This window comes from Taudactylus pleione, unplaced genomic scaffold (assembly GCF_031769625.1).
Source record: "Taudactylus pleione unplaced genomic scaffold, aTauple2 ptg000019l, whole genome shotgun sequence".
NCBI lineage: Eukaryota > Metazoa > Chordata > Amphibia > Anura > Myobatrachidae > Taudactylus > Taudactylus pleione.
Genome location: NW_028284421.1, coordinates 296147 through 320257, shown reverse-complemented (window position 1 = coordinate 320257; position 24111 = coordinate 296147). Strand labels below are relative to the sequence as shown.

Here is a 24111-nt window from a genome sequence, read left to right as displayed (position 1 = left end):
GATTATATAGATCTAAAATGTATATGTATGAATGGGGACGATGTGTCCTAGTGTCTCTAGGGCAGCGGTTGTCAACTGGTGTGCCGTGAGCAGTTCTTGGGTGTGCCGCCGGCAATGTGCCCGCCAGTGCACATCCGCTGCTGCCAGTTAAAATTTCAGGCCCGGGCAGCGCTGGGCTCTTATGGATTGCTCAGACACGGCCCGGGCCATTACATTTGTCCTGACCTTTAGAGACTCGGCTGCGTGACATCATACGTTACGCATGCACCGTCGCTGTCCCTCCCGCCCGCAGAGTGCTCACTGCACTGCTGACCTGAACTGCAGTGAGTGACTAAACAGGGCTCCAATCACAGTGCTTCAACAGCTCCTGCCGCTGAGGGACAAGGATAACTGTGATCTTCTCTGCTGTTGGAAGGTAGGAGACAATGTGTTTTTTTGTTTTTCTCTGGGGGGCTATTGTGAATGTGTTTGTTCTGTGGAAGGCATTGTAATTGTGTTTTTTCTGTGGGGACCATTGTGAATGTTTGTTCTGTGGTGCCATTGTGTTTTTTCCAATGGGGGGGGCCACGGTTATTGTTTTTGTTTTTTTTCTGTAGGGGCCATTGTGAATGTGTTTCTTCTGTGGGGGCCACTTGTGTTTTTTTTTCTGTGGGGGCCACTGTTATGTGTTTTTTTGTGGGAACCACTGTTATTATGTGTTTTTCTGTGGGGGCCACTGTTATTGTTTTTTTTTTATATGGGACCATTGTGATTCTGTTTATTTTTTGCAAATTTTAACAGAAATAATAACAAATATCAACATATATTAATTATGTGTTGATATTTGTTATTATACATTACATTTTTTTAAAAACTAATAGTGTGCCTCGGCAGTTTTAACATTTTGTTTAGTGTGCTGCGAGTTAGAAAAGGTTGAAAATCACTGCTCTAGGGCAATGCTTGTATTAATGTAGTTATGTACAGTATACACTTATTTGTATAGTATCACAGGGGAAATTGTTTATAGTATACTGTATTGGGAGTTAAAATTTGGTGAGGAGGTCATTTACCAAGCAGCAGTAGGCATACAGGTAATATTTTCTCTTCTCTTTAAGCTGCTTCTCAAATCTCCATATAAATAATCTTTATACATCAATATCAACATTAACATATTGCAAACCAGTGCATCTTGTTTAGCGCCATTGATTCACCATGAGGTTGTCTGTGTAATCAGGAGTGTTTTGTTTCTCATTGTATCTCCTTTGCTGCTTACAAATGGCACATACTATGCAAAGGTGAAAAAGCTAGCTAGAACAGGTAGAGCAGACTCTGGGCCTGATTCACTATGGAACACAACTGCAAATGTAATAGCGATTACGCATGCAGTTCAGCTGCGACAGTATGCTAATCTATTGCGATCGCAATGCCTCCGCTGCACTACATAAGGATGCTCACTTTACCTTACACACATCCGTAATGTTTAGCAGGACTGCAAAAACATCGGTACAATCGAGTACCATTGCAACCTCACGCACTCTTGCACAAGCTCTGACCTTACTCAGAAATTGCTAACATCCACTCACACTATGAGGCCTCAGGTTGCGTAAGCATCGCAGTGAATAATTTATGCACGCCCCTGCAACCGCGTTCAAACTAACTTGCACGCCTGCGTTTCCACGACCACCTCCCCGTTACCACCCACAAACGGCACTTCCTGTCAATCACTCTGCGTTGAGTAGGAGTAGCCGCTGCCCTTTTCGTAGTCCTGATCGCAATGGCTAGTTCGCGCACTGCAATGTATACGCAGCAATCAGCCGATTGTGTGCGTATTAGCAATAGAGTTGTGCGGTTCGATTATCCAGAAATCTGAATCGACACGAATTTTGTGAATCCAGTTAAATCTGAGTCGCGGTTCTAATCACCTGCGGAGATCCGGGTAAATCCGGGTCACTGTTCTGATCTTTTTGCGTTTCGGAATTCGGATTTTAAATCTGAATTTCGGGTTTTGGATTGCATAAATTACATGATTTTAGCTGTTTTTAAACCTTTATATCTATTTTCTATTTAAAAAATCTAGATTCAAAACCAAAACACTTGAGGGTGGTTTGCAAAACCAAATCCAGATCCAAAACCTTGAAGGAGATACAGATCCAAAACCAAAACTAAAACACAGGGGTCGGCACACATCCCTAATTAGCAACTGTGAGCCTGATTCAGAGCCGGACGCTATTTGCGCTCGCTCGTTCAGAAAAAGGGGCCGGATATTTAAATTGAGCGCTCGCTCTTTGCAGTCTGTTGACGCCTCTATGTCTGAGCGAGCGAACGAAACATGCGCTTGCTATTTTGTAAAGACGCTCCCTGACCGCTCACATCCTACGTCATCTCCGCTATTTATTTGATTAATCGAGTACATCGAAAGGCGTCTGAACTGCTCGCAGTGCTTGTGGTAGGATTTTCCTACCGCAGTCATGCGAACAGTTCAGGCTAAGAAACAACCAAGTGACGTGGTCGATGATGCTGCTTTGTTAATTATGCACACCCTTAAAACGCCCGTTTTGACCGTTTGGCACGCCTGCGTTCGGATCAACACTCCCCGTTTTCAAGCACCTTCCCCTATTACCACCCACAAACACCTCATCCTGTCACTCAAATTAGCAGGCACTCGCTATTTTGCGAGCGCTCGATTTCTGACTGCACTGACTGGTTGGCGCATGCGCATTACGACCCATACGCATGCGCAGATGTGCGAACATCGCTCGGAGCGAACGGGCGGCTCTGAATCGGGCCCTGTGTTCCTTGCTGAATCAGTCCCTCTGAGCCAAAATTTAGCCACAGTCAAATATTATCAGCACAGAGTCTATGGAGCACTCATATATTCACTATAGGTACCTGTAAGAATGGTTGGGCTTCACTGCAGTATTCTATTCCTAGGCAGACTGTGTCTTGCCTTGTCTGATCAACTACAGACAAGGCAATGTCAGGGTATGCAGTCGGGATGCCGACTGTCTAAATGTCGACTGTCGGCATACCAACTGTCTAATCCCGGCAAGGGTCTAATGACAGGCGTTGAGCTCCCGATGCCTGTCATTTTACCTACGCCGGGAGCCCGACCCCAGCATCCCGATTGAAGGTAAGCCGGGCGCGGACAGCCCTGGGGTGGAAGGTTAGGTTAGGGGCTCCCGGGGGGGACTTAGGGTTAGGCACCCCCTCGGGAGGGTTAGGCTAGGGGAAGGGGAGGTTAGGGTTAGGCACCCCCGGGGGGAGGTTAGGGTTAGGCACCCCCCAGGGAGATTTAGGTTTAGGCAGCGGGGAAGGGGGGGTTAGGTTTCGGCACTTAGAGGGGGGTTAGGCACTAGGGAGGGAGGTTAGGGTTAGGGGGGGTTAGGTTAGTTAGTACTTACCTTTAGCGCAGTCAGGATCTTCACTGGTGCTGGGCTTGCAGCGTCGGGATTTGAACCACCGGACATAGGTCCATACCGATCTCAATAGCAGAAACCAGGAACAGAGGGCCTGATTCAGACCCGGTCGCAATCGCTGTGCGCTCGCAACCGGGTCGATGGCAAAAAGCGCTCGCTCCGGGACTCACTACAAAAGGGGCGGCTGCCGATGTTGATCGACAGCTCGACCCCTTTTGCAGGCATGGCCAGGGGTTGGCTTCTCAAACGGAGGCGTTCCCAAGCGAACGGCTGCCGTATGTGGGCGGCCTCACTGACATCACCAGTGATGTCAGTGAGAGAGCTTCCAGCTCTGTTAGAGCCGAAAGGTCTCTGGGGCTTGCGGCCACGAGACCCTAACACAAGGGTCTTGTCGCAAGCCCGATGGTCGCGATGGTCTTGACCATTGCGACCATCATCATGGCCGCTCGCATAAGCTGTGGGTGGTAACCCACAGCTATGCGAGCGCCCAAGAGGCCGCAACTTAAAAACCAAGCGCCCGCCCTGATTCAGAGCGAGCGCTCGCTTTTTGCGAGCGCCTCTGAATCAGGCCCAGAGTTAGATCAGGGCTGATTATCAGCATTGATGCCAAGGAACTCTAGGAGGGGTGCAAAGTTATTTGTCTTATTAAATGAGTCAGTGTTAGTGGGGGGTCACAATTTGCTTAGCATAAGAACCTGTTTATTAGGCCAAGGCCATAAGATTAATAAAACATTAGCTAGGGAAGAGCTGATAGTTATTTGGCATTTTCATTAGTTTAAGCACAACATGATGCTTTTGTAACCTTTTGACTGTGACAACATCCCTCTCTTGCCCCTATTAATGGTTAAAATATGAAGGAAAACGTTACCTTCTTCTTGTATATAATACTTGTCTACTTTTAAAAATTAATTTCTGAGATTGTGAAAGCAACACCTATGAGCGCGGCGTGTGAGATCTACACTGACACTTTCAGGGCTTGCTCAAGTATTCTGTTTTACCAGTGCTTCTATATACAGTAAGTGGCCATGATAAACCTTATATGAAAATGCATGTAGCCATAGGGATTATTGTGCCTTTTAAACAGTGCAGAGAAATGGCACTGATGATCCCCTTTGAATGTATATATCTCTTATTTATTTTATTTCCAAGTATATAACAGCTACATATTGGGTAAAGGTGCCCATCCACTAGAAGATTAAATTAAGCGATTGAATGATAACAATATCATTATTGTTCAATCGTTTACAAATCGTTTGCAAAAATGTTTAAAACGACCAGCGATGCGTGCTCCCGCTGGTCGTTTAGACATCTATCATCAGGCAAACATGCTGGACATGCTGGACAACCTCACGATAACGTCAGGTTAAGCATGTTTGCAGATGATTGATGAGCCTGTACTGAACGACTGCTCATACAGTGCAGGCTCAGTGAGGTCTGCTAGTGGATGGGCACCTTTAGGTGTAATCAGGGAGGTTTTTAGACTCTTCAGGGAGTCAGGGAGATTGCTACTCTGTCACGGAGTCTCCCTGACATTCAGGGAGATTTGGCAAGTATGTTGCATATGCACATGGTAATTATTTATCTCTTACAAACATTGGACCTGATTTAGCAGCGGACGCAAAGCCAATGTTTATGCAATTTGAGCGATTGTTTACCATTGTGCATGCGTATAAGATGCACTGCGCATGTGTTGCAATTGCCCTGCGAGTACCCATGTACAGAGGATTAATTCGCAAAGTGAGTGACAGGCAGTCAGCGTGGCGTGGTTAACAGAAACGGGGAGTGGTTAAGAAAAGTAGGCGTGTCGGACCACTTCAACATCGTTTCATGGGCGTTCATAAGCAGCTGCGGCTTCCTACGCAGCATGAGACCTCTCTGCGTATCAGCAGAGCCACTGATTTTGAGATAGGTCAGGTCTTTCACAAGGGCAAGATAGCCGCTCGATGTGTGTCAAAGAAACCGATGTTTACGCTGGTCTGCGGCATTGGACGGATATGAGAAGGCAGTAGTGGGCGTCTTTATACCGGCTGTGCTTTTGCAGGTATTAGCATATTTTAGCCACTGCGATCCATTAGCAGTTGCAGTTGCGATTGCATTTGCGTCCGCTGCTGAATCAGGCCTATTATGCTGTAAATTGGTCACTACTGAAAACAATGCAAATCTAACAAATTACTTACTTCACACCCTACCTTGTGTTTTTGTAATGTATAGTAAACTTGGCCTGCCATGTCTAGAACAGAAATCTGCTAAAATAAGACTTTTTTTTTTAAAATAAATTCTCTAAGTGGAAGTCCTGAGTTTCTCCTTTCTACTGATCGGGTCCTGCAGGACGCTCTGGCGTTGTGTGTGCTGCAGTAGCCAATCGCTGCTTAGCAGCGTCTTCCCGGCCAATTCCTGCGCAGCGTCTTTCCGGCCAATCGCCCTTGCCGTCTGAGTCCTGACACCTCCTCTTTCCTGCCAGCGTGCACTCCGCAATGCATCCATTCACGGCGGAGCTGCCCGGGGAGAGTAAAGAAGTGGGAAAGCCAGCATAGGTTGGGCAGCAGCAGAGAGGAGCATGGTTCATGCATGCTGGGTAGGAGGCAGAACATCAGAAGTAGAGGCAGATGGAGCAGGTCCCTGATGAAGGACAACGGCATCACCTGCACAGAAGTCCGGTGGCGATTTGGCTGCAGCAGTGTTGTCATTTGTGCCGGGACCCTCTAGCAGCCTGTGCTCCTTCAGCCAGCTGAGCTCTCTGCATGCAGGAGGCGGGGAGGTGGACACTGCATGGGGCAGAAGGGAGCTGCAGGCAGACAAGTGACCCAGCCAAGGGCTCCCAGCAGAAGTAAAGGAGGTCATCACTGCCCCAAGTGCTATCGACCCTTACCTCCTCCCTACCCACAGTACTGCCTGCCCCTAACCTCTTTCTTGCCCCAGTACTGCTTCAGCTGCTATCTACCTGTTCCCCCTCCCTGTCCCCCATACTGCTCCAGCTGCTATCTACACTTGCCCCCTCCCTACCCCCAGTGCAGCCTAGCTGCTATCCTGTCCCCCCTCCCTATACCCCCAGTACTGCCCCTAACACCCTCCGTGCCCCCAGTGCTGCTCTAGCTGCTATCTGTCCTTACCACCTTCCTACCCTCAGTACTGCCTGCCCCTAACCCCCTCCTTGCCCCCCAGTACTGTGCCAGCTGCTATCTACCCTTGCACCCTCCCTACTCCCAGCACTGCCTGCCCCTAGCCCCCTCCTTGTCCCCAGCACTGTTGCAACTGCTGTCTGCCCTCACCCCCTCCATAATATGTGATGGGACCCAGAAACAGTGGATTAATTAGGACCCCAACTTTTTAAAATAAAGGGTCCCTGGGACCCACAATTTTTTTCGCTCAGCGTGATTACTGATTCTGACAGAGTACAGTGAGTTAGTCCTCAGGAAGTCCTTGCAGGGCAATGATCATCTCCTGTATGCATCTACCCACATTTTCCATTATTTAAAAATGTTTGATGAATGCTGTGTTGGGTAATCTGAAAACACTTTGACTAACATTATATTTATCGATTTTCTATTTTTTCTTAGGGCTAGGGTTAAGCACTAGGGGGAAGGTTAGACTGTGGGGGAGGGGGGGAGTTAGGTTTAGGCTGCTGTGGGGGAGGGTTAGGTTTAGGCTGCATGTGGAGGACTAGGTTTAGGGGTAGGGTTAGGATACTTACCTGCAGGTGTCAGTATCCTAACCCTGTCAGATGCCGGTGTTGGGATTCTGAGCGCCGGCATCTCGTACCCAACTCATGTGACCATATAAAGCACGAGGAAGGTTAATACAGTGTTTCTAATAATAAATAACTCAGTGATGTCACCACTGTCCAATTATTTAGGTAACATGGTTATAACAACATAAGTAACAGGTAATTATCACATTTCTACAATACTTAAGTAATCACATTTTTGCAATATTATAGATTCATGCTATCTATATTAGAAAATAATAGAAAATACAGTATTGATAACTTTTGTAAACACTTATGTTTTATTTTTTTATGTATATTTAATTTTATTTGTAACAACATGAGGTACATAAAGCTGTAAGGATACAATTAAAGTACATAAAATAGCACACACAAATATTGTAGTGGAACTTCACAAACTGGAGCTTATAAGTGCAAGGTACCCTGGGATGATTCCTGTTACTGTGGTTGTAGCTGGGGGTCACCATGCATGTATAATGAGGCTGCTGTCTCAGGCCCTTGGTATAGGTGAAACAGAATGTAGGGAGTCTTCTTCTTATGGACTGATTGATCCTGTACCATATGATTTTGAGAAGGGAGTACAGCGGTGTATGCGATTTTAATATCTGAAGAATTTTTATCAGAAAAGGTATCTGAAGACGGACACATAGGAGCAAATTCTTTAAGCAGAGCTGTACTGAACGCTTTCAAGTCTTGTAGAATTGGATCCTTGGACTCAATGAGTGGGTTGGCCCACTCCGAGGCTTTACCTCTAAAGTGCATAAAAAGAAACATGACGATGTTGGTGGGAGTAATACCACAAGTTGGATCAGTTCTCATTAGGGCATCATAATGCTTAAGCAATATGGTGTACTGGGACACATCATCATCGAAGGTCATGGACACTATAGCATCCTGAGTTACAGCATTCTTTTCAGGAACTGTGAAGGAACCACTTAGAGATTCTTTAACGCGATGATTGGATGATTCATCCAAAGTTGATTGATGTTCTTTCTTAGACAGGACAGTGGAAACTTCCACCAAGAGTGTGGAACTTGAAATCTGCTTCTGGGGAACGGGACTTGAAACCCCCTCCTGGGGTGCGAGACTTGGGACCCCCTCCTGGGGTGTGAGACTTGGGACCCCCTCTTGGGGTGCGAGACTTGGGACCCCCTCCTGGGGTGCGAGACTTGGGACCCCCTCCTGGGGTGCGAGACTTGAGCCCCCCTGCTGGGGTGCGAGACTTGAGCCCCCCTGCTGGGGTGCGAGACTTGGGACCCCATGCTGGGGTGCAAGACTTGAGACCCCCTGCTGGGGTACAAGACTTGAGACCCCCTGCTGGGGTGCGAGACTTGAGACCCCCTGCTGGGGTGCGAGACTTGAGACCCCCTGCTGGGGTGCAAGACGAGACCCCCTCTGGGGTGCGAGACTTGAAACACTCACTTGGGGTAAGGAAGTTGGGACCCCTCCTGGCCGCTCGCATAGCTGTAACTACCGGCCAAAAAGATGGTCGTGATTGTCAAGACCATCGCGACCATCGGGCTTGCGACGAGACCCTTGTGGTAGGGTCTCGTTGCCGCAAGCCCTGGAGTGCTTTTGGGATGGGAACGCCTCTGTCTGGGCAGCCACTCCCCCGGCACACCCACCAAAGGGGGCGTGCTGTCATTCACCATCGACAATATGCCCCCTTTGGTGCAAGACCAATAGCGACGGCTTGGCCTTCGTTATTCAGGTCTCGCGCATGCGCATGACAGAGACGCCTCCGTCGTGCGCATGTGCACTTGGCCAACATCAATAGCGCTCGCGAGCGGGTCTGAATTAGGCCCAGAATCCGGGCTGGGACCGGAACAGACAGAATCCAGGCTGGGACCGGAACAGGCAAAATCCGGGCTGGCGACCGCAACAGGCAGAGTCTGGGCTGGCGACCGCAACAGGCAGAGTCCGGGCTGGCGACCGCAACAGGCAGAGTCCGGGATGGCGACCGCAACAGGCAGAGTCCGGGCTGGCGACCGCAACAGGCAGAGTCCGGGCTGGCGACCGCAACAGGCAGAGTCCGGGCTGGCGACCGCAACAGGCAGAGTCCGGGCTGGCGACCGCAACAGGCAGAGTCCGGGCTGGGACCAGAACAGACAGAATCCGGGCTGGGACCGAAATAGGCAGAATCCGGGCTGTGACAAGTAGAAATGGAATGAGTAGTGTCCCTGACTTTAGAAGGTTGAAATATCCTCCCAATATTTCTTAGACGAGGGTTGAAGCATCTTGTAACAGGACCCCAATCGAAAACTTTAACTTTCTTTAGCTTAGTGGACATCACCTCCTTATCTGTAACTGAAGAAACGGAAATCACTGATGGATGATGGGGAGAACTGAAAGCACAGACGTTGGGAGTCACACACTTGCCACCACTTCTCATTGGGTGCAGCGTACAGTCCTTAAGAAAGTGATCATCATAACCGCAATATAAACACAGATGCAGTTCCCGGCGTCGCTGACGTTCAACCTCAGTAAGTTTAGGGCGCAGGAAACTTTGATGCTTTACTGTCGTTTGCTTGGAAGGGCTGTTAGTCAAGTCAGGAGTAACACTAGGAAGCTTGGGAATAACTTGAAAAATTTTGGGATGGAGACTTTGTAGTTGTTCTAGAAGCCAGTAGAAACTCTTGAAAGGTTCAGGGTCACGAATATCACATATTTGGGCAACCAGAGGACACTTGAGAGCTTCACTAGCATACACAGAAAATTAGTAAAAAGTAGGGGTAATTGGAACTTCAGAATGAAGCTGTGCAGAATTCACTGGCGAAACTTGTGGTGTGTCTGGGGACAAAGCAGCTAGAACCGAATGAATAACCATAATTTGACTAGAGATTGCAGAGCTGTCTCCTGTGCAGTCACACGAAGGAGTAGATCTTGAAAACCTGCTTCACCCTGAAACCCGGCGGCTTGCATATTGGCTGTTCAAACTGTCACGATCCGGTGCAAGTGTTCCTCTGTGGAGGACGGTGAACCGGGGGGTTCGGGTGACTATGGGAGTGATTGGATTAGGTCTCCTAGTTGCGGCCGAACCCAGGTTTGGCTAGACCTGCCCAGTGGCGCAGAGTCTAACTCACTTGGTGGTTTTCTCCAGTGACCCCTCCAATTGGGATTTGGTCTTCGCCGCACCAAGTGAGCAGGTCGTGGCCCTCTGGACAGGTACCTGGGAATGGCAGAAGACTGGGACTATAATGAATGCTATAATACTGAAGGTGAACGGAATGCTAGAACTCTGGAGATAGATCTGAATGCTAGAACATAGGCATGGACTGGAAACAGTTAAATATGTTGGTGCTGATTTGCACAGATGAGATACAGAGCAGAGTGGACAAAGGCAAATACTGGGAGTGCTACAAATGCTGGTACTGCTGTGCACAGACAAGATACAGAGCAGAATGGACAAAGGCAAATACTGGGAAAGTGCTGGGAGGACCAGCTGAGAGCTAACTAGTGATTAGCACAGTGAGACACAGAGAGAAGTGGACACAGGCACATATATTGGGAATTGTAACAAAGCAGGTGCAGATTTGCACAGAAATACACAGAGATGTAGACAGGCATATACTGGGAATGTTACATATGCAGGTGCAAATATACACAGACAAACACAGAGCTGTAGACTGGCTGGGAATGCTTAAAGAGGCAGCTGGGAGCTAATTAGTACTAGCAGGTAATCTGACACCTCAGTAGCACAGAAAGCTGCAATAGAACTAGCAGCACATATACAAAACACACAGACATAGAAAACATGAAAGGTAGAATACTGAGAGAGAACTAATCTCTCAGACTGAGATTAGCATGAAAGCTAATACTGGAAACTGGAGAACTGTGGGCAGGCTGAAGCAACTCTCTGGAATAGCACAGAGCAACACTGTTATCACAAGCACTGGAACAAAGAAGTTGAACAGCAGTTACTGGAGTCAGACTTAAATACCCCTGGGTGGCTGATAATTGGATCAGAGGATCATCTGAGTGACCACAAAACTATCATTGGGAGAGACTAGTCAGGTGATATGAGCTAACATGGCTGCGCCCATGCCCGGCACCCTGGAAACCAGGATGCACGCATGGAAGCCCTAGCGGACCCCAGGGAGAATACTCAGTCACCACTCACCTCCACTCCCAGCGTCTGGACACCTAAGCCCAAGGACACCAGCGCAGAGGTGAGTAGCGGCCGATCCCAGGCCACATCCTGACAGTAGTAATGTACTTAAATAGCTAAACGTTTCAGTATCATCAACTAAAGATAAGGATAATGGCATGTGGTGCTTTGTTCGGGATGCAGTCAGAAAACCGGCGGGCGCTATCCCGCCCGCCAATATCCCGACACTGTCAGCCAGACAGGGGACTAAAGATAGGCGTCAAAATCACGACACCTATCATTAGCCCCACTACAAAATACCGGCACAACGAACGAAGGTGAGCCGGGTGTCTTAGCGTCTAGCCGCGGGGGACTTAGGGTTAGGCTCCCCCTGGAAGGGTTAGGGCTGGGAAAGTGGGGGTTAGGGTTATGCACCACTAGGAAGGGGTTAGGGTGAGGCACCCCCCCGGTAGGGTAAGGTTTAGGGTGCGGGGAGGGGGGGTTAGGTTTAGACACTAACATCGTGGAGGTTATGGATAGGCTCTAGGGGGGAGGTTATGGTTAGGCACCACTAAGGGAGAGTTAGGGTTAGGGGGGGGGGGGAGACAGGAAAGTTAGGTTACTTACCAGCCCCAGTTGGGAATTAGGTCCGTCAGGGTTCTGCCGTCGGTAATTGATCGCCGCTGGCATTAAATACTGATTCCCTTTGTTCATAAGTGGATAACAGGAAAGAAAACTAGAGGCCTGAATCTGAGTCACATGCAGTGCCGTTGTTCGCAGACTTCAGTAATTTCAGTAATTTCTTTTCTACTGCACGTGCATCTAAGTTGCTAAAAAGGCGCACTGCGCATGCATCCCACAGCGTGTGCAGAGGGCCTGATTCAGAGATGTAGGCTAATGCATTCACAAATACTATCTCTAAGGGATCGCCGTTGCTAAAATATGCTAACGCCCTCCAAAGCTTACCCGAGCATAGGGACGCCCACTGCTGCCTTCTTGTACCCATCAAACAACGTGCACCAGCATAACATCAGTGCACATTGGCTAGTCACACAATATGCGCACCAGCATAACATCAGCGCACATTGGCTAGTCACACAATACGTAAGCCAAGTCTGACCAGTCGAAAACACTTCAGATCTGCTGACATGCAGAGAGCTCTCATGCTGTGAAGGAGATCGTAATAGATCATTTATGCATGCCCACGAAACGGCATTTAAATGGTCAGACACGCCTGCGTTTATCTTACCACCCCTAAACGCTGACCACCTGTCACTCACTTTGCAAGTAAATCCTCTGTGCAAGAGTAATCGCAGTTCAATCACTGCACGTGTGCAGTGCGGCTATCACGCATGCGCATTTACAAACAATCACTCGATCTGCGTAAATATCTGCATTGTGTAAGCTCTGAATCAGACCCATAGTCACAGGACAGATTGAGAAGTACGGTATCAGAGGTTTATTGGAAATGTATTAGGCGTTCCTGGACGGTGACTGGGAGGTGGCTATGTACACAGGTGATGTACCATCTTATGGGCATGTTTTGGGAGTGTCATGGACGTGTCAACTTATTTCAAACGCATTGAACTTATTGTTTTTATCGCTTGCACTGGAGGCCATATTATGACGAAGATTCTGTACCTAGCATAGGGCTGTTGCAAGTTTCCATGGTGCAACCGATGGTTTGTATCTAAAGATGCACCATGTGGTATTTCAGCTTCTAAACTCGCTCAAAGTAGGCATACGGATGTTCACCAGGGAAGGGCTTGTACCTGTATTAGCATAAAGTGACACACGCTTAGCTGGCAAATGATGCTCACACGGACAGTGGCAGGAACAAGACTGACATACAGAGACACAAAAGTGCCTATGGGACATTAGATTAGTATAAAGGTTAAGGGACATTTAGTTGGTGTGCTTGTATATCATTATATCCCTATTAATCAGGTGCTCAGAGCTTGTTAGCATGCTTTTTGCTGTAACAAAAACCTTTTGCAACAAGTTTTCTTAAAAGCAATCTGCATTTTATGCAGCGCTTATGTTATTACTACTAGCAGGCACCTCATCAGTCAGGAAATATTGGTGAAGGATACTTATATTTAATAATGCATACTGTAAGTTTTACACAATTCCCAATATTCACAGCTGCTATTTTTGAAGAACATGCACAAACACAGTGTTTTTTAGCAATTGTTTTAGTTCCTTTAGGAAAGGCTCTTCTACATAGTATAGATTGTAAGCTTGCGAGCAGGGCCTTCCTACCTATATATCTGTCTGTTATTATCCAGTTTTGTTCTATTAATGCTTACAATTGTAAAGCGCAACGGAATATGCTGCGCTATATAAGAAACTGTTAATAAATAAATAAATAGTATCTGGTCAGAGACAAGGGTTCGTAGAGAATCCTAACACAGTAATTCTTGCCAAGTCAAGTGAAGCAGAAGAATTGCCTGTCTGCTAAGCAAGCCCCACTTTAATTGGTAATGATAGCAGGTATTCTCAGTAAAGTCATTGCTGAAAGAAAACAAAAAGTATCCAATATAGTAATTTATTACCAGTCAGTGGGTTTTGCACACTGGGTTGTTTTACCCCTGCAGTGGTCAGAGAAAGCGAAAAGGTACTCTAACACTTAGCCGAAAATGGAAGCCCTGCTGCTACCAGAGATGCATGGTGGTCAAATGATTGCGTATGCCATTAGCTTGGTAATGTTTTCTCTATTGTAAAGTCAGATCCCCGTGTTCCTTGTGTGCATCAGCTGCAGATTGAAGGCTTTCTCGTTTGTGTTCTATTTGTGCTGCCAATCATTGCTCTGCTATCCACTAAGTGAATTTTAAGAAGCCAAGTTATTTTTCCTTATTGATAGACATCTGTTGAACACACTGTACGCTCTGACACGCAGAAGAGGGAGAGTTATGTTTTAATTGAGAGCATCAAGATTACTTTATTTTTCTTATAAATGTGGTTATAGTCCACAATTTTTTACTTTACTCATTACTTATGTTATCATTTCAGAAGGGTTTTAATTATCCCTATTGCACTCTAAGCTGTGTTCTACGTTACAGTATAATACAATATTACATGAAAAGTGCAGATGCACAAGGTCAGTATTGGTCTACATACCCAGATGCTGTCAGATATGTGTTTATCATAAGTTTAATTCTGGATATTATAACCTTCTATATGTGCACAATAAAGTATAGACCATACTTTCCTACTCTTTTGTTTAGTTTTGTGCTGCACACCAGGTGAGAGGTGTGCAGCACAAAACCCCATTTGATGTAGTGCCATGATTCACGGCTTTACACTGCGGGTTGAGGGGCCGTAATAATGCAATACACAGCAAATTACGTCATTACATTGTCACAAGTGACGGAACTTGCAAGTGGTGGGCCCAGGTGCAAAAAATTCCCCCAAATCTCTGTCTCTTTCCAATATCCAAAACCTTTGGTGTCTTTACTATATAGACCTCAGATCTATAACAACACATTGTACAGCAAAATGTATCTTTGTAGGAGCCGCACTGTGCAGATCAGGTCCTGCAATGTTGCATGTAGTGCTCCAATTCACATGATGCTGGTGTTTTATGGGTGGCGACGGGCAGCGTCCCACAAAATGGGGCGTGTTGGCCTCATTTTCTGGGCGTGCTGAAGCCAGGGGTGGCATCCTTGGATGCAGCTATACTGGCCCTGGCAGAGTGATTTCACTGGACATCCTAAGTAACCTGAGAGTTACTCAGCTGCCTGATGTTCATGCATTTGATCCGATGCTGCATCCTTGGATCAGAGAAGCCGACAGGAGGTGTCTAATTACACAAGATGCCTCCTGCGGCATTTGCATATTGTAGCACAGCCGCTGCATACAAAGATGCTATGAATCAGCCCCATAGATACATCATTACAGTGTGCAGCTAGCATACTGTAATTACATAGAGGAATGTGTTGCAGAGAAGAAAGTCCAGGAATGAAGAATACCTAATCACTACATCATTATATTGCATGTATTACCATAACGGTAGCCAATTAACAACCAAAGGCACCACCTTTCATTCTGCCACCACCCTGGCGTAATACTTCTATTCCTATAATATAACTGTTCTTGGCATAAATATACAGTACATAATGCAGTAATGCACTATGCATGCAGTATGACTCAATTAACATTTAATTTGACAAATGCTACACCGCACTGCTAACACTCAGTATTGCCATGGTCATAAGGACTCATATTCTCCCAGGCCTCTTGAAAGAAAAAGTTTATTGCTGATATATGTCAGCAGGGCTGAGTAAAATGTTGTCACTTTTAAAGAAAGAAATAAGGAGGATATTTGTCTTTCTGAAGGATTGCTCTCTGTGCATTCAATAATAATCTTGAAAGAAATTTCTTTGAGAACTGTTATGTTTCAAGTCTGTAAAGAAGAAATTCACAATGGGGGGAGTTCTGTGACTTGTGCGTAATAGCTGCAGGGGGAACTGGTCACATCCAGGAAGGCTGTCAAGTCTGCTGGCAATGGCAAGCCACTTGTGTTCACGCAGGCATCTGTAAGTCACCACTACTGTGAGTTGAGATAGCCAAATAAAACTCCTATGGTTAAAACTGCTGGTGTTGAAAATATGAAATGCAGCTGGCATGTTAAAGGATATGTATTATAGTCAGTACCCATATGATGTAAAAGCATGGCATTGTAGAGTGTATTAAGTTTGATTCATGCTGTTACAGTTTGGAAGCTTTTCCTTCAACTATACAGTGTGTTTTATTTGACTGTTGCCAGGCCTCAGACAAATGGAAAAAGCATTGTACGACTGCAAATTCAGCGTTGGCATATAAAAACTACACTTACTGAACCCCTGTTTAAAATCTAGGCAACCAATAAAATTGAACTGCCGACAGTGCTTGGTATGGATCATACTGTGTGCGTTATTATTGCTGCAGATCTGCTTGCATCATTCTTATTTTATTTCTTAAATAAGTAATGAATAAATTTTTTTTTATATCAGTCACATTTGTACCTTTCACCGGTACAGAAGACGTCCCATTGAGAGTAATTGCCCATACTCGGTCTCTGACACCTCTGAGGATGCTTAGGGGTATATTTACTAAAGTGAGAGTTTTTAGAAGTGGACATGTTGCCCATAGCAACCAATCAGATTCTAGCTATTATCTTCTAGAAGGTGCTAGTTAAATGTTAAGTAGAATCTGATTGGTTGCTATGGGCAACATCTCAACTTCTAAAAACTCTCACTTTAGTACATAAATACACCCCTTAGAATCCAATCACTTTGTGGTGCTGCTCATTGTCTGTGGAAGCCCAGTAAAGGAAGAAAGCTTTCCTAATTGTGAAAACCTCACCCATAGTGGTGGGACTATCACAACAGTAATGGGTGTGGCTGCAATGGGCTAAACTGATTATTAACCATTAGACAACCTTGCTTCTCTCGTTGAGTGCCCAGTGTTCACTGAGGGACCCCGATTAATCTAACTCATTTTTATGGGTTTTTATTACCAACAGAGGTGGGAAGCAGGGCAAAACCTAGGACCCATGGGGTTTTAATATGGTACTGGTTATGGGGAACAGAAGTGAGAAACAGCCTATGCACCACCCACCTAATGCCCACCCTGAGGCAGAACCACGACAGTTTCTATTAGCAAAGTTCTGTAATGTCTTATTGTTCCCAGAGTTAGATAAGCAGTGATATCACAAAGAGTAAGCAGTTGGAAAGATTCTGTTGAGGTCAATGTTGTAAATGATGTGTGTGTAGGTGTATAGCAGTGATTCCCAACCACGGTCCTCAGGGGACACTAATAGTCCTGGTTTTAGTGATATCCATGCTAAAGCACATGTGGTTACATCAAAATAACTGAGATAATAATTAAGTCACCTGTGTCCAAGTATGGCTATCCTTAAAACCTGGACTGTTAGTGTGCCTTGAGGACCGTGGTTGGGAAACCCCTGGTGTATAGGCACACACCGCAGATGACTCAAACTATGAACAGCCCAGTTACTTAACCAGTGGTGTTCATTTATTGATAGACTGCAGGTGGAGCCGTACTCACTGTTCTACACACTGGTAGATGGTATGTAGCTTTAGCGAAGCAGGGTTATATAAAGTTTACCAGCTGGTGAGTGTATGCTGCTAACGAGTAGAGGTGCAGGCATGCTAGAATACAGGGGCATTTTAAGAGAGGAGGAGGCATGTGTGCAGACTCAGTGTGGGCCCCCTCCTCTCTCTGGTGGTTCTGTGGCAGCCGCGGGTGCAGTAGATTCTGGCGCAAGTCACCAGGAAAATGGCTGCTGCCATTTTCCCAGTGATTTTTGCTGCTCTGCAGCGCAGGCCCGGTACTGCAGAGCAGCACTTTGGAGACAATGGACAGGTAAGTATAAAGACTATAATGGGTGCAGTGTGGGCACCCCTGGACCAGGGCCTTAACTAGGGTAGTGTGACCTGTGCCATGGCACCACAGGGCAGGGGGCACTGTTTGGGCCTGTCAATTTTCTGTTTATTATCATTCTCACTTCCTCTTTTTTTATTCCCAGTATCTCCTGGCCTCCACTATTTCTTCCTTCCCCATGAGGCCATGGCCCTTTTTCGGGTGCATGTCTTATGTCCCTATTTGAAAAATGGGAGGGCGGTGGCACCAATACTCTTTCTGGCACAGGGCACCAAAAAGTCTAGTTACGGCTCTGCCCTGGACAAAGGGGCCCATGTGCACCGCACACCCTGCACCCATTATAGATACGCCCCTGCTGTAATATCTTTATGGAGGTATACACTGGGCTTTTTCCCATGGAGCTAAGTGAAAGGGGTAAATTTGCAATAACTGCAGTTTGTATGGGGTCATTTGCAGCCGCTTTCGCAAGTTTTACTTAATTCCAGTGCACAAAATGCCTTCTCCACAGCATTTGCAGCCATCTTGACTGACTGGTCACGTGACGCACTTCTGGTTGCCTACATCATCATGGCCTTCCGTAGTTAAAACTTCCACAGTTTTCCTATGGAACTGGGGGCCTGATTCAGTATGGATCACAATTTTGATCGCAGCTGCGTAATCACACGCAATGAAGCTGCAAAAATATGCTAATGTGTGCCACTGCTCTGCCAGCATAGAGATACTCACTACTGCCTTCTCACATCCGTAATACCTCACAGTTCTGAGTATACATTGGTACCATCGGAGAACATTGGCCCCTCAGGCACAATTACAGCAATTACAGCAGGTCTGACCTGTCTGAAAAAGTCTAGTCGCACGCTAATTTCTGTACGCTCATGCAATGGCGTTCAAACGGACAGGCACGCCTGCGTTTCTCCAACCACTCCCCTGTCACCACCCCCAAATGCTCATGGCCTGTCACTCACTCTGCGATGGATTCCTGTCTGTGTGCGTAATCGTAATGCAATTGCCGTGCATGCAGTGCGGTGCATGCGCAGTACGCAACAATCGGCTGATCTGTATACGCGGTTGGAATTGCGATACGTGCTGAATTGCCCCGTGTATGGTGTGTGTTGTTATCTTAAATAGTCATTATTTTAGAAATTGTTAAAACTGTTAATTTCTTTTTTAATACCTCTGTATATTCAAATATATGTTATGTACAGATCCAAATGATGAAGAAATTCAAGGCATACAAACATAAATAAAAAAATATATATTAAGGCCAATTAACTACCCACTGCCATTAACTTGTGTTTTTTGATGTAAGTAAATGCAAACCTATAGGTTCCAATGACCCATTCCCACAATGGCTTGTGCCTGCAGTCGGGAGCTGTACACTTATGTTCACTGCAAGTGACTATAAGATTTATCCATTGACCTCTCTCCTTTGACCGCAGGCCAGTGGCGTCACAAGGGGGGTGCGGGCCGCACCCCGGGTGTCACCCGCCAAGGGGTGACACCAAGGTGCAGACTCCCGCTCAGTGACAGGAGCCGGGTGCTGCACTGTTAAATTACATGTAGCACTCGGCTTCTGACACAGTGAGGGAGACGGCACTTCAGACAGTCTGGTCCCCAGGGGCAGCCCGCACCTCCGGCACCCCCGGTGTGACAAAAACGGGACTCGGATCGTGAGGCCACGCCCCCTCCCACAAGGCCATGCCCCATCCCAGAAGGCCACGCCCCTTCTCCTCGTTACGTGGCTCCGAACTCACCCATCACTACTCCCCGCACCAGGTGTCCAATGAGGTAGAGATGCCACTGCCGCAAGCATTAGTGATGGTAAAACATAGCATCAAGGGTAACATACAGTGGGTCAGATGTACTAAGCTCTGGAAAGTGATAAATTGGAAAGTGATAAAATACCAGCTACTCAGCTCCTATCTGTCATGTTACAGGCTGTGTTTGAAAATGACAGTTAGGAGCTGATTAGTTGGTAGTTTATCACTCTCCAATATATCACTTTCCAGAGCTTAGTACATCTTTATCAGTATGTTGTCGCATGCCCATGCATGGCTAGCCACCCCCCTGTTACCATGTAGAAACACCCACTGAAAATCACTTTCTCTGCATCCAAATTCATTCAGCATCTCAAAGTGGTAACCATCTGGATTCATGCGCAATGATGGAAAACATTGTCCGTCTGCGTCCGACATTGCAACTGCTACCACCTCTGAATCAGTCTCTTAATCTCATATATCAAATGACTGTTTTGCTATTTTTTTTGGTAGGAAACAACTTAGGCTTCATCTGTCTGTTAATATCCTATTACGTTTTGATGGTGTTGGTTCCCAGTTTTAAAGCCTTGTGGAATATGTAGGTGTTGTATAAATAAATGTTAATCTATATAAGAAGTGAGAAAGCGTGTCTGTCTGTTTGTTTGTCCTATATGCATGGCCAGAGTTTTGGACCTAGCTCCACCAAAGTTGGCAGAGAGGTGTAGTTTGACCAGGATTAGGTTATTGCCTAGGTTTGAACTTCGTCAGGGGCACACACTGTCACACAATCCCTAAAAATGGGGACGCTCTTAAATTACACATGTTTCGGGGCTGGCTCCTGTGGAAATTGGCAGTCTGCCAAAAACCTGTGGTAAAACTACAAAAGTATCCTTTTAACCTCAGTCTGAGCAAGTGTCAAACTTTATCTCTCATGCAAGTTCATATTAAATCCAGAGTTAGTTCTTTTTAAAGTGACCATATATATTAGTCAGCCCTCTTTGTTTGCATGCAAGGGCCTCATAGCAAGATCTTAAAAGGCCCCCCTCCCCCAGAGGTAAAAAAACCACATACATTTGCCCCCACACAGAGGGCCTGATTCAGACCCGCTCGCAAGCGGGTCGATGGTGGCCCAGTGCGCATGCGCACAAAGGAGCCGGCTCCGTCGTGTGCATGCGCCAGACCCGGATAGCGACAGGCAATCCGTCGCTCCGGGTCTCGTACCAAAGGGGGCGTGCTGTCGATGTTGAGTGACAGCATGCCCCTTTGGTGGGCGGGCCGGGGGAGTGGCTGCCCAGACAGAGGCATTCCCATGGGAACGCCCGCCGTCTGGGGCCGGCCCCACTGACATCACAGGCCCCACTGACATCACTTTCAGCTCTGTTAGAGCTGAAAGCTCTCTGGGGCTTGCGGCAACGAGACCCTACCACAAGGGTCTCATCGCAAGCCCAATGGTCGCAATGGTCTTGACCATCGCGACCATCATCATGGCTGCTCGCTATAGCTGTGGGTGGTCACCCACAGCTATGCGAGCGGCCAGGAGGCCGTTCGAAAAATCCAGAAGGCCGGCCCTGATTCAGAGCGATCGCTCTGTCAGAGCATCCGGCTCTGAATCAGGCCCAGAGCCCATTCATGTTATGCCACACAGAGCACATTCAGGTTATGCCACATAGTAGTACAGCTTATACACATTATGCCATGCAGTAGTAGTGCCCTTTATACATTATGCCACACAGTAATGCCCCTTGCATATTATACCACACAGTAATGCCCTTTATACATTATGCCACATAGTAGTGGTGCCCCATATAACATATCCTTCCACACAATAGAAGTGCCACACAGTAATGTCCATTATAACATTATACCCCACTGTAATACCCCTTACACATAATGCCTACCATCAACTCACCTTCCTATGTCCCTCCAGCAGCCTCTCTCCTCCTCCTGTGTGCCAGCCACGAGGTATGGATTTGGTGCCATGCCGCCAGTTAATTACAGCTGGTGCATCGGCAGGCAGTGGCAGACATGAATAGACATCGCTGGCGAAAATTCAATCTGGCATCTGTCACAAGCCAATCGGAGCTCGTGGACCGACAGCCAATCAGGAGTCTCCACTGCTGATTGACTGCTGGTCCGCAAGCTCTGATTGCCTCACGACTGGGGGTGTTGTCTCTCCATGTCTGCCTGTTGGTGTGCTAGCTGTAATCAGCTGTCGGGCCAGCACCAAATCAACACCGCTGACACCCGGGCAGGGACATATTTATAATGGGGGCAGGGTGTAGCCCACACTGCACACCTTGCACCCATATTTAATTTATACTCACCTTTCTGCACTCTTCCAAGTGCTGCTCCACAGCATCAGGCCAGCGCTGTGGCGCGGACATTTTCACAGTGATTCACACATACGCAGAAAAGATGTCCCCAGGAATACGGCACGGGCACCATTTTTGCAGACCCGCACATGTGCAGCAGATTCTGCCATTAAGCCAGAATCTACTGCACTGCCAGAGAGTAGGGGTCCAAACAGAGGCTCACACGCCCCCTCCTCTCTTAAAATGCCCCTGCACCTGGGCCTCCCTGACTGCAATGACCCACCTTGTGTGCGTGACTGGGTGCAGGGAGAGCGGCAGGCCACAGAGGCAGCTCATGCACTCTTACACCCATGGTAGTCATGCCACTTCTTTGCATGTATGTTAGCAAACAGTGGTGTCCTTTTCAGGATCAATGGAATGGGGTTATAGACTAGGTCAATGAAAACAAATAAAGTCAGCAGATGTACTTCAGGGTCCAGTCTTTAACCTGGGTAACGTCGGGTATCCCAGATAGTAATAAATTATGATCCCCTTGTTTGTTTATATTTGCTTTTTGTAAATAAAAGTTAGTAATTATGGAACAGAGGGCCTGATTCAGAGCCGGACGCTATTTGCGCTCGCTTGTTCAGAAAAAGGGGCCGGCTATTTAAATAGAGCTCTCGCTCTTTGCGGTCTGTTGACGCCTCTATGTCTGAACGAGCAAACGAAACATGCGCTCGCTATTTTTTATAAAACGCCCCCTGGCCGCTCGCATCCTACGTCATCTCTGCTATTTATTAGATTAATCGAGTACATCGAAAGGCATCTGAACTGCTCGCAGTGCTTGTGGTAGGTTTATCCTACCGCAATCATGCGAACAGTTCAGGCTAAGAAACAACCAAGTGACATGGTCGATGACGCTGCTTTGTTAATTATGCACACCCTTAAAACGCCCGTTTTGACCATTTGGCACGCCTGCGTTCGGATCTCCACGCCCCGTTTTCAAGCACCTTCCCCTCATACCACCCACAAACGCCTCATCCTGTCACTCAAATTAGCAGGCATTCGCTATTTTGCAAGCACACAATTTCCGACCGCAATGACTGGTTCGCACATGCGTATTACAACCCATACGCATGCGCAGTTGTGCGAACATCGCTCGGAGCGAACGAGCGGCCGCTTGCGAGCGGCTCTGAATCAGGCCCAGAGTCACAGAATATTTATTGATAGCATAAGCTGCCATGAGTTGCCATCAAGATCTGTCTCTGTCTTTTTATTTAAATGTTCACAATGTTTTCAATGTACTAATTTCAAATTTTACAGTATTGACAATACAAAATTATTTTGATCCTAGATTGTGGATTCCAGATACTCTTCCAACCCCTTCACTGTTCTACCAGTGAATTATAAGTATGGCATCAATCTACATTTGCTTCTGTTTGACCTGGAAAAAGTTTTAGAACTTTTGCAGTCTTCTCAAGCCTATGGACTGAAGTCGGCAAACTCCTTCCACAGCTATGATGCCCTAAAAGCAGCTAAAAATTCTTCGGAGAAAAGACCTCTGACACTTAAAAGAAATAAAACAGCTGGTTCGCTGTATCAGATGGACGGCCCTGCCTCTGAAGTAGCCACAAAAGAAAATGTTGGTCGGTCTCTAGAAGAAAGCGTTGGCATCAAAAGACATAAGAAATTCAAAAGTACTAAAAAAAACAAGAGCCAGTCTTCAGGAAAAATAGATGTGAATATGGTTACTGATGCTGCAAAGCTGCTACTGTCTTGCCTCTTACCTTGGGGTATAGATAAAGAGCTGGACAATTTTTGCATTAGGCACCTAGACATCAGGAAGCTGCAAGATTCAGTCACTTTTGGGGTGATATCAGACATGGATCATGTGTGTTTGATGTTGCCTGGGTGGAATCGAATCAGTCATGACATGGATGGAGAATATTCCCACAACCTCTTGTCAAAGAAAGTGATTGAACTCTCAGCAAAATACTCTCTAGTGGCACAGAAACAAACCAGCAAAAAAGGGCGACCGGAGGACTATATCACATCCACTTTTGGTCTGGACGCTCTTCTCCATTTTCTGAAGAAGATAATATGTGTCAGTAACACAATGAGGATGGATTCGGTGTCAAAATCTAATAACCAGTCTGGCAGGTAAAATATTACTTAAAACGTTTAGAATGTGCCTAAACTTATACATGTTGCATTGTCTTGTTTTTTTCTTACATGCCAAATAAGCTCTGGTAAAAGACCCATTAAACTGCGATACAAAGTGGGGAATTCAATTACTAGCCATGTGTTGGGCAGTGCCTCCGGGAACAGCTGGGTGATGGTACTCCGTGACCAATATCTTCCCAACTTTTTCCTTGCACCCCATAGAGGAGCGCAGGAAAATGAGCCAAAATTGCATACTGTATTAAAGAGTAATGTGCGCTAATGTACACCATGGTGTTGTCTGGCAGCG

At 46.7% G+C, this 24111-nt stretch overlaps 1 protein-coding gene across 3 annotated transcripts in view; it reads left to right on the top strand.

The window, feature by feature from the left end:
- Positions 1 to 24111, top strand: part of WDR72 (WD repeat domain 72) — a 363484-nt gene that overhangs the window by 250596 nt on the left and 88777 nt on the right. For all 3 annotated transcript variants that reach the window (XR_015869431.1, XM_088443051.1, XM_088443041.1), the window contains one exon: positions 22996 to 23801. Coding sequence is in view for 2 of the 3 variants with exons in the window: in XM_088443051.1 (XP_088299177.1) it covers positions 22996 to 23801 (806 nt within the window). In the remaining variant the exon portion in view is untranslated. The remainder of the gene's footprint in view (positions 1 to 22995; positions 23802 to 24111) is intronic.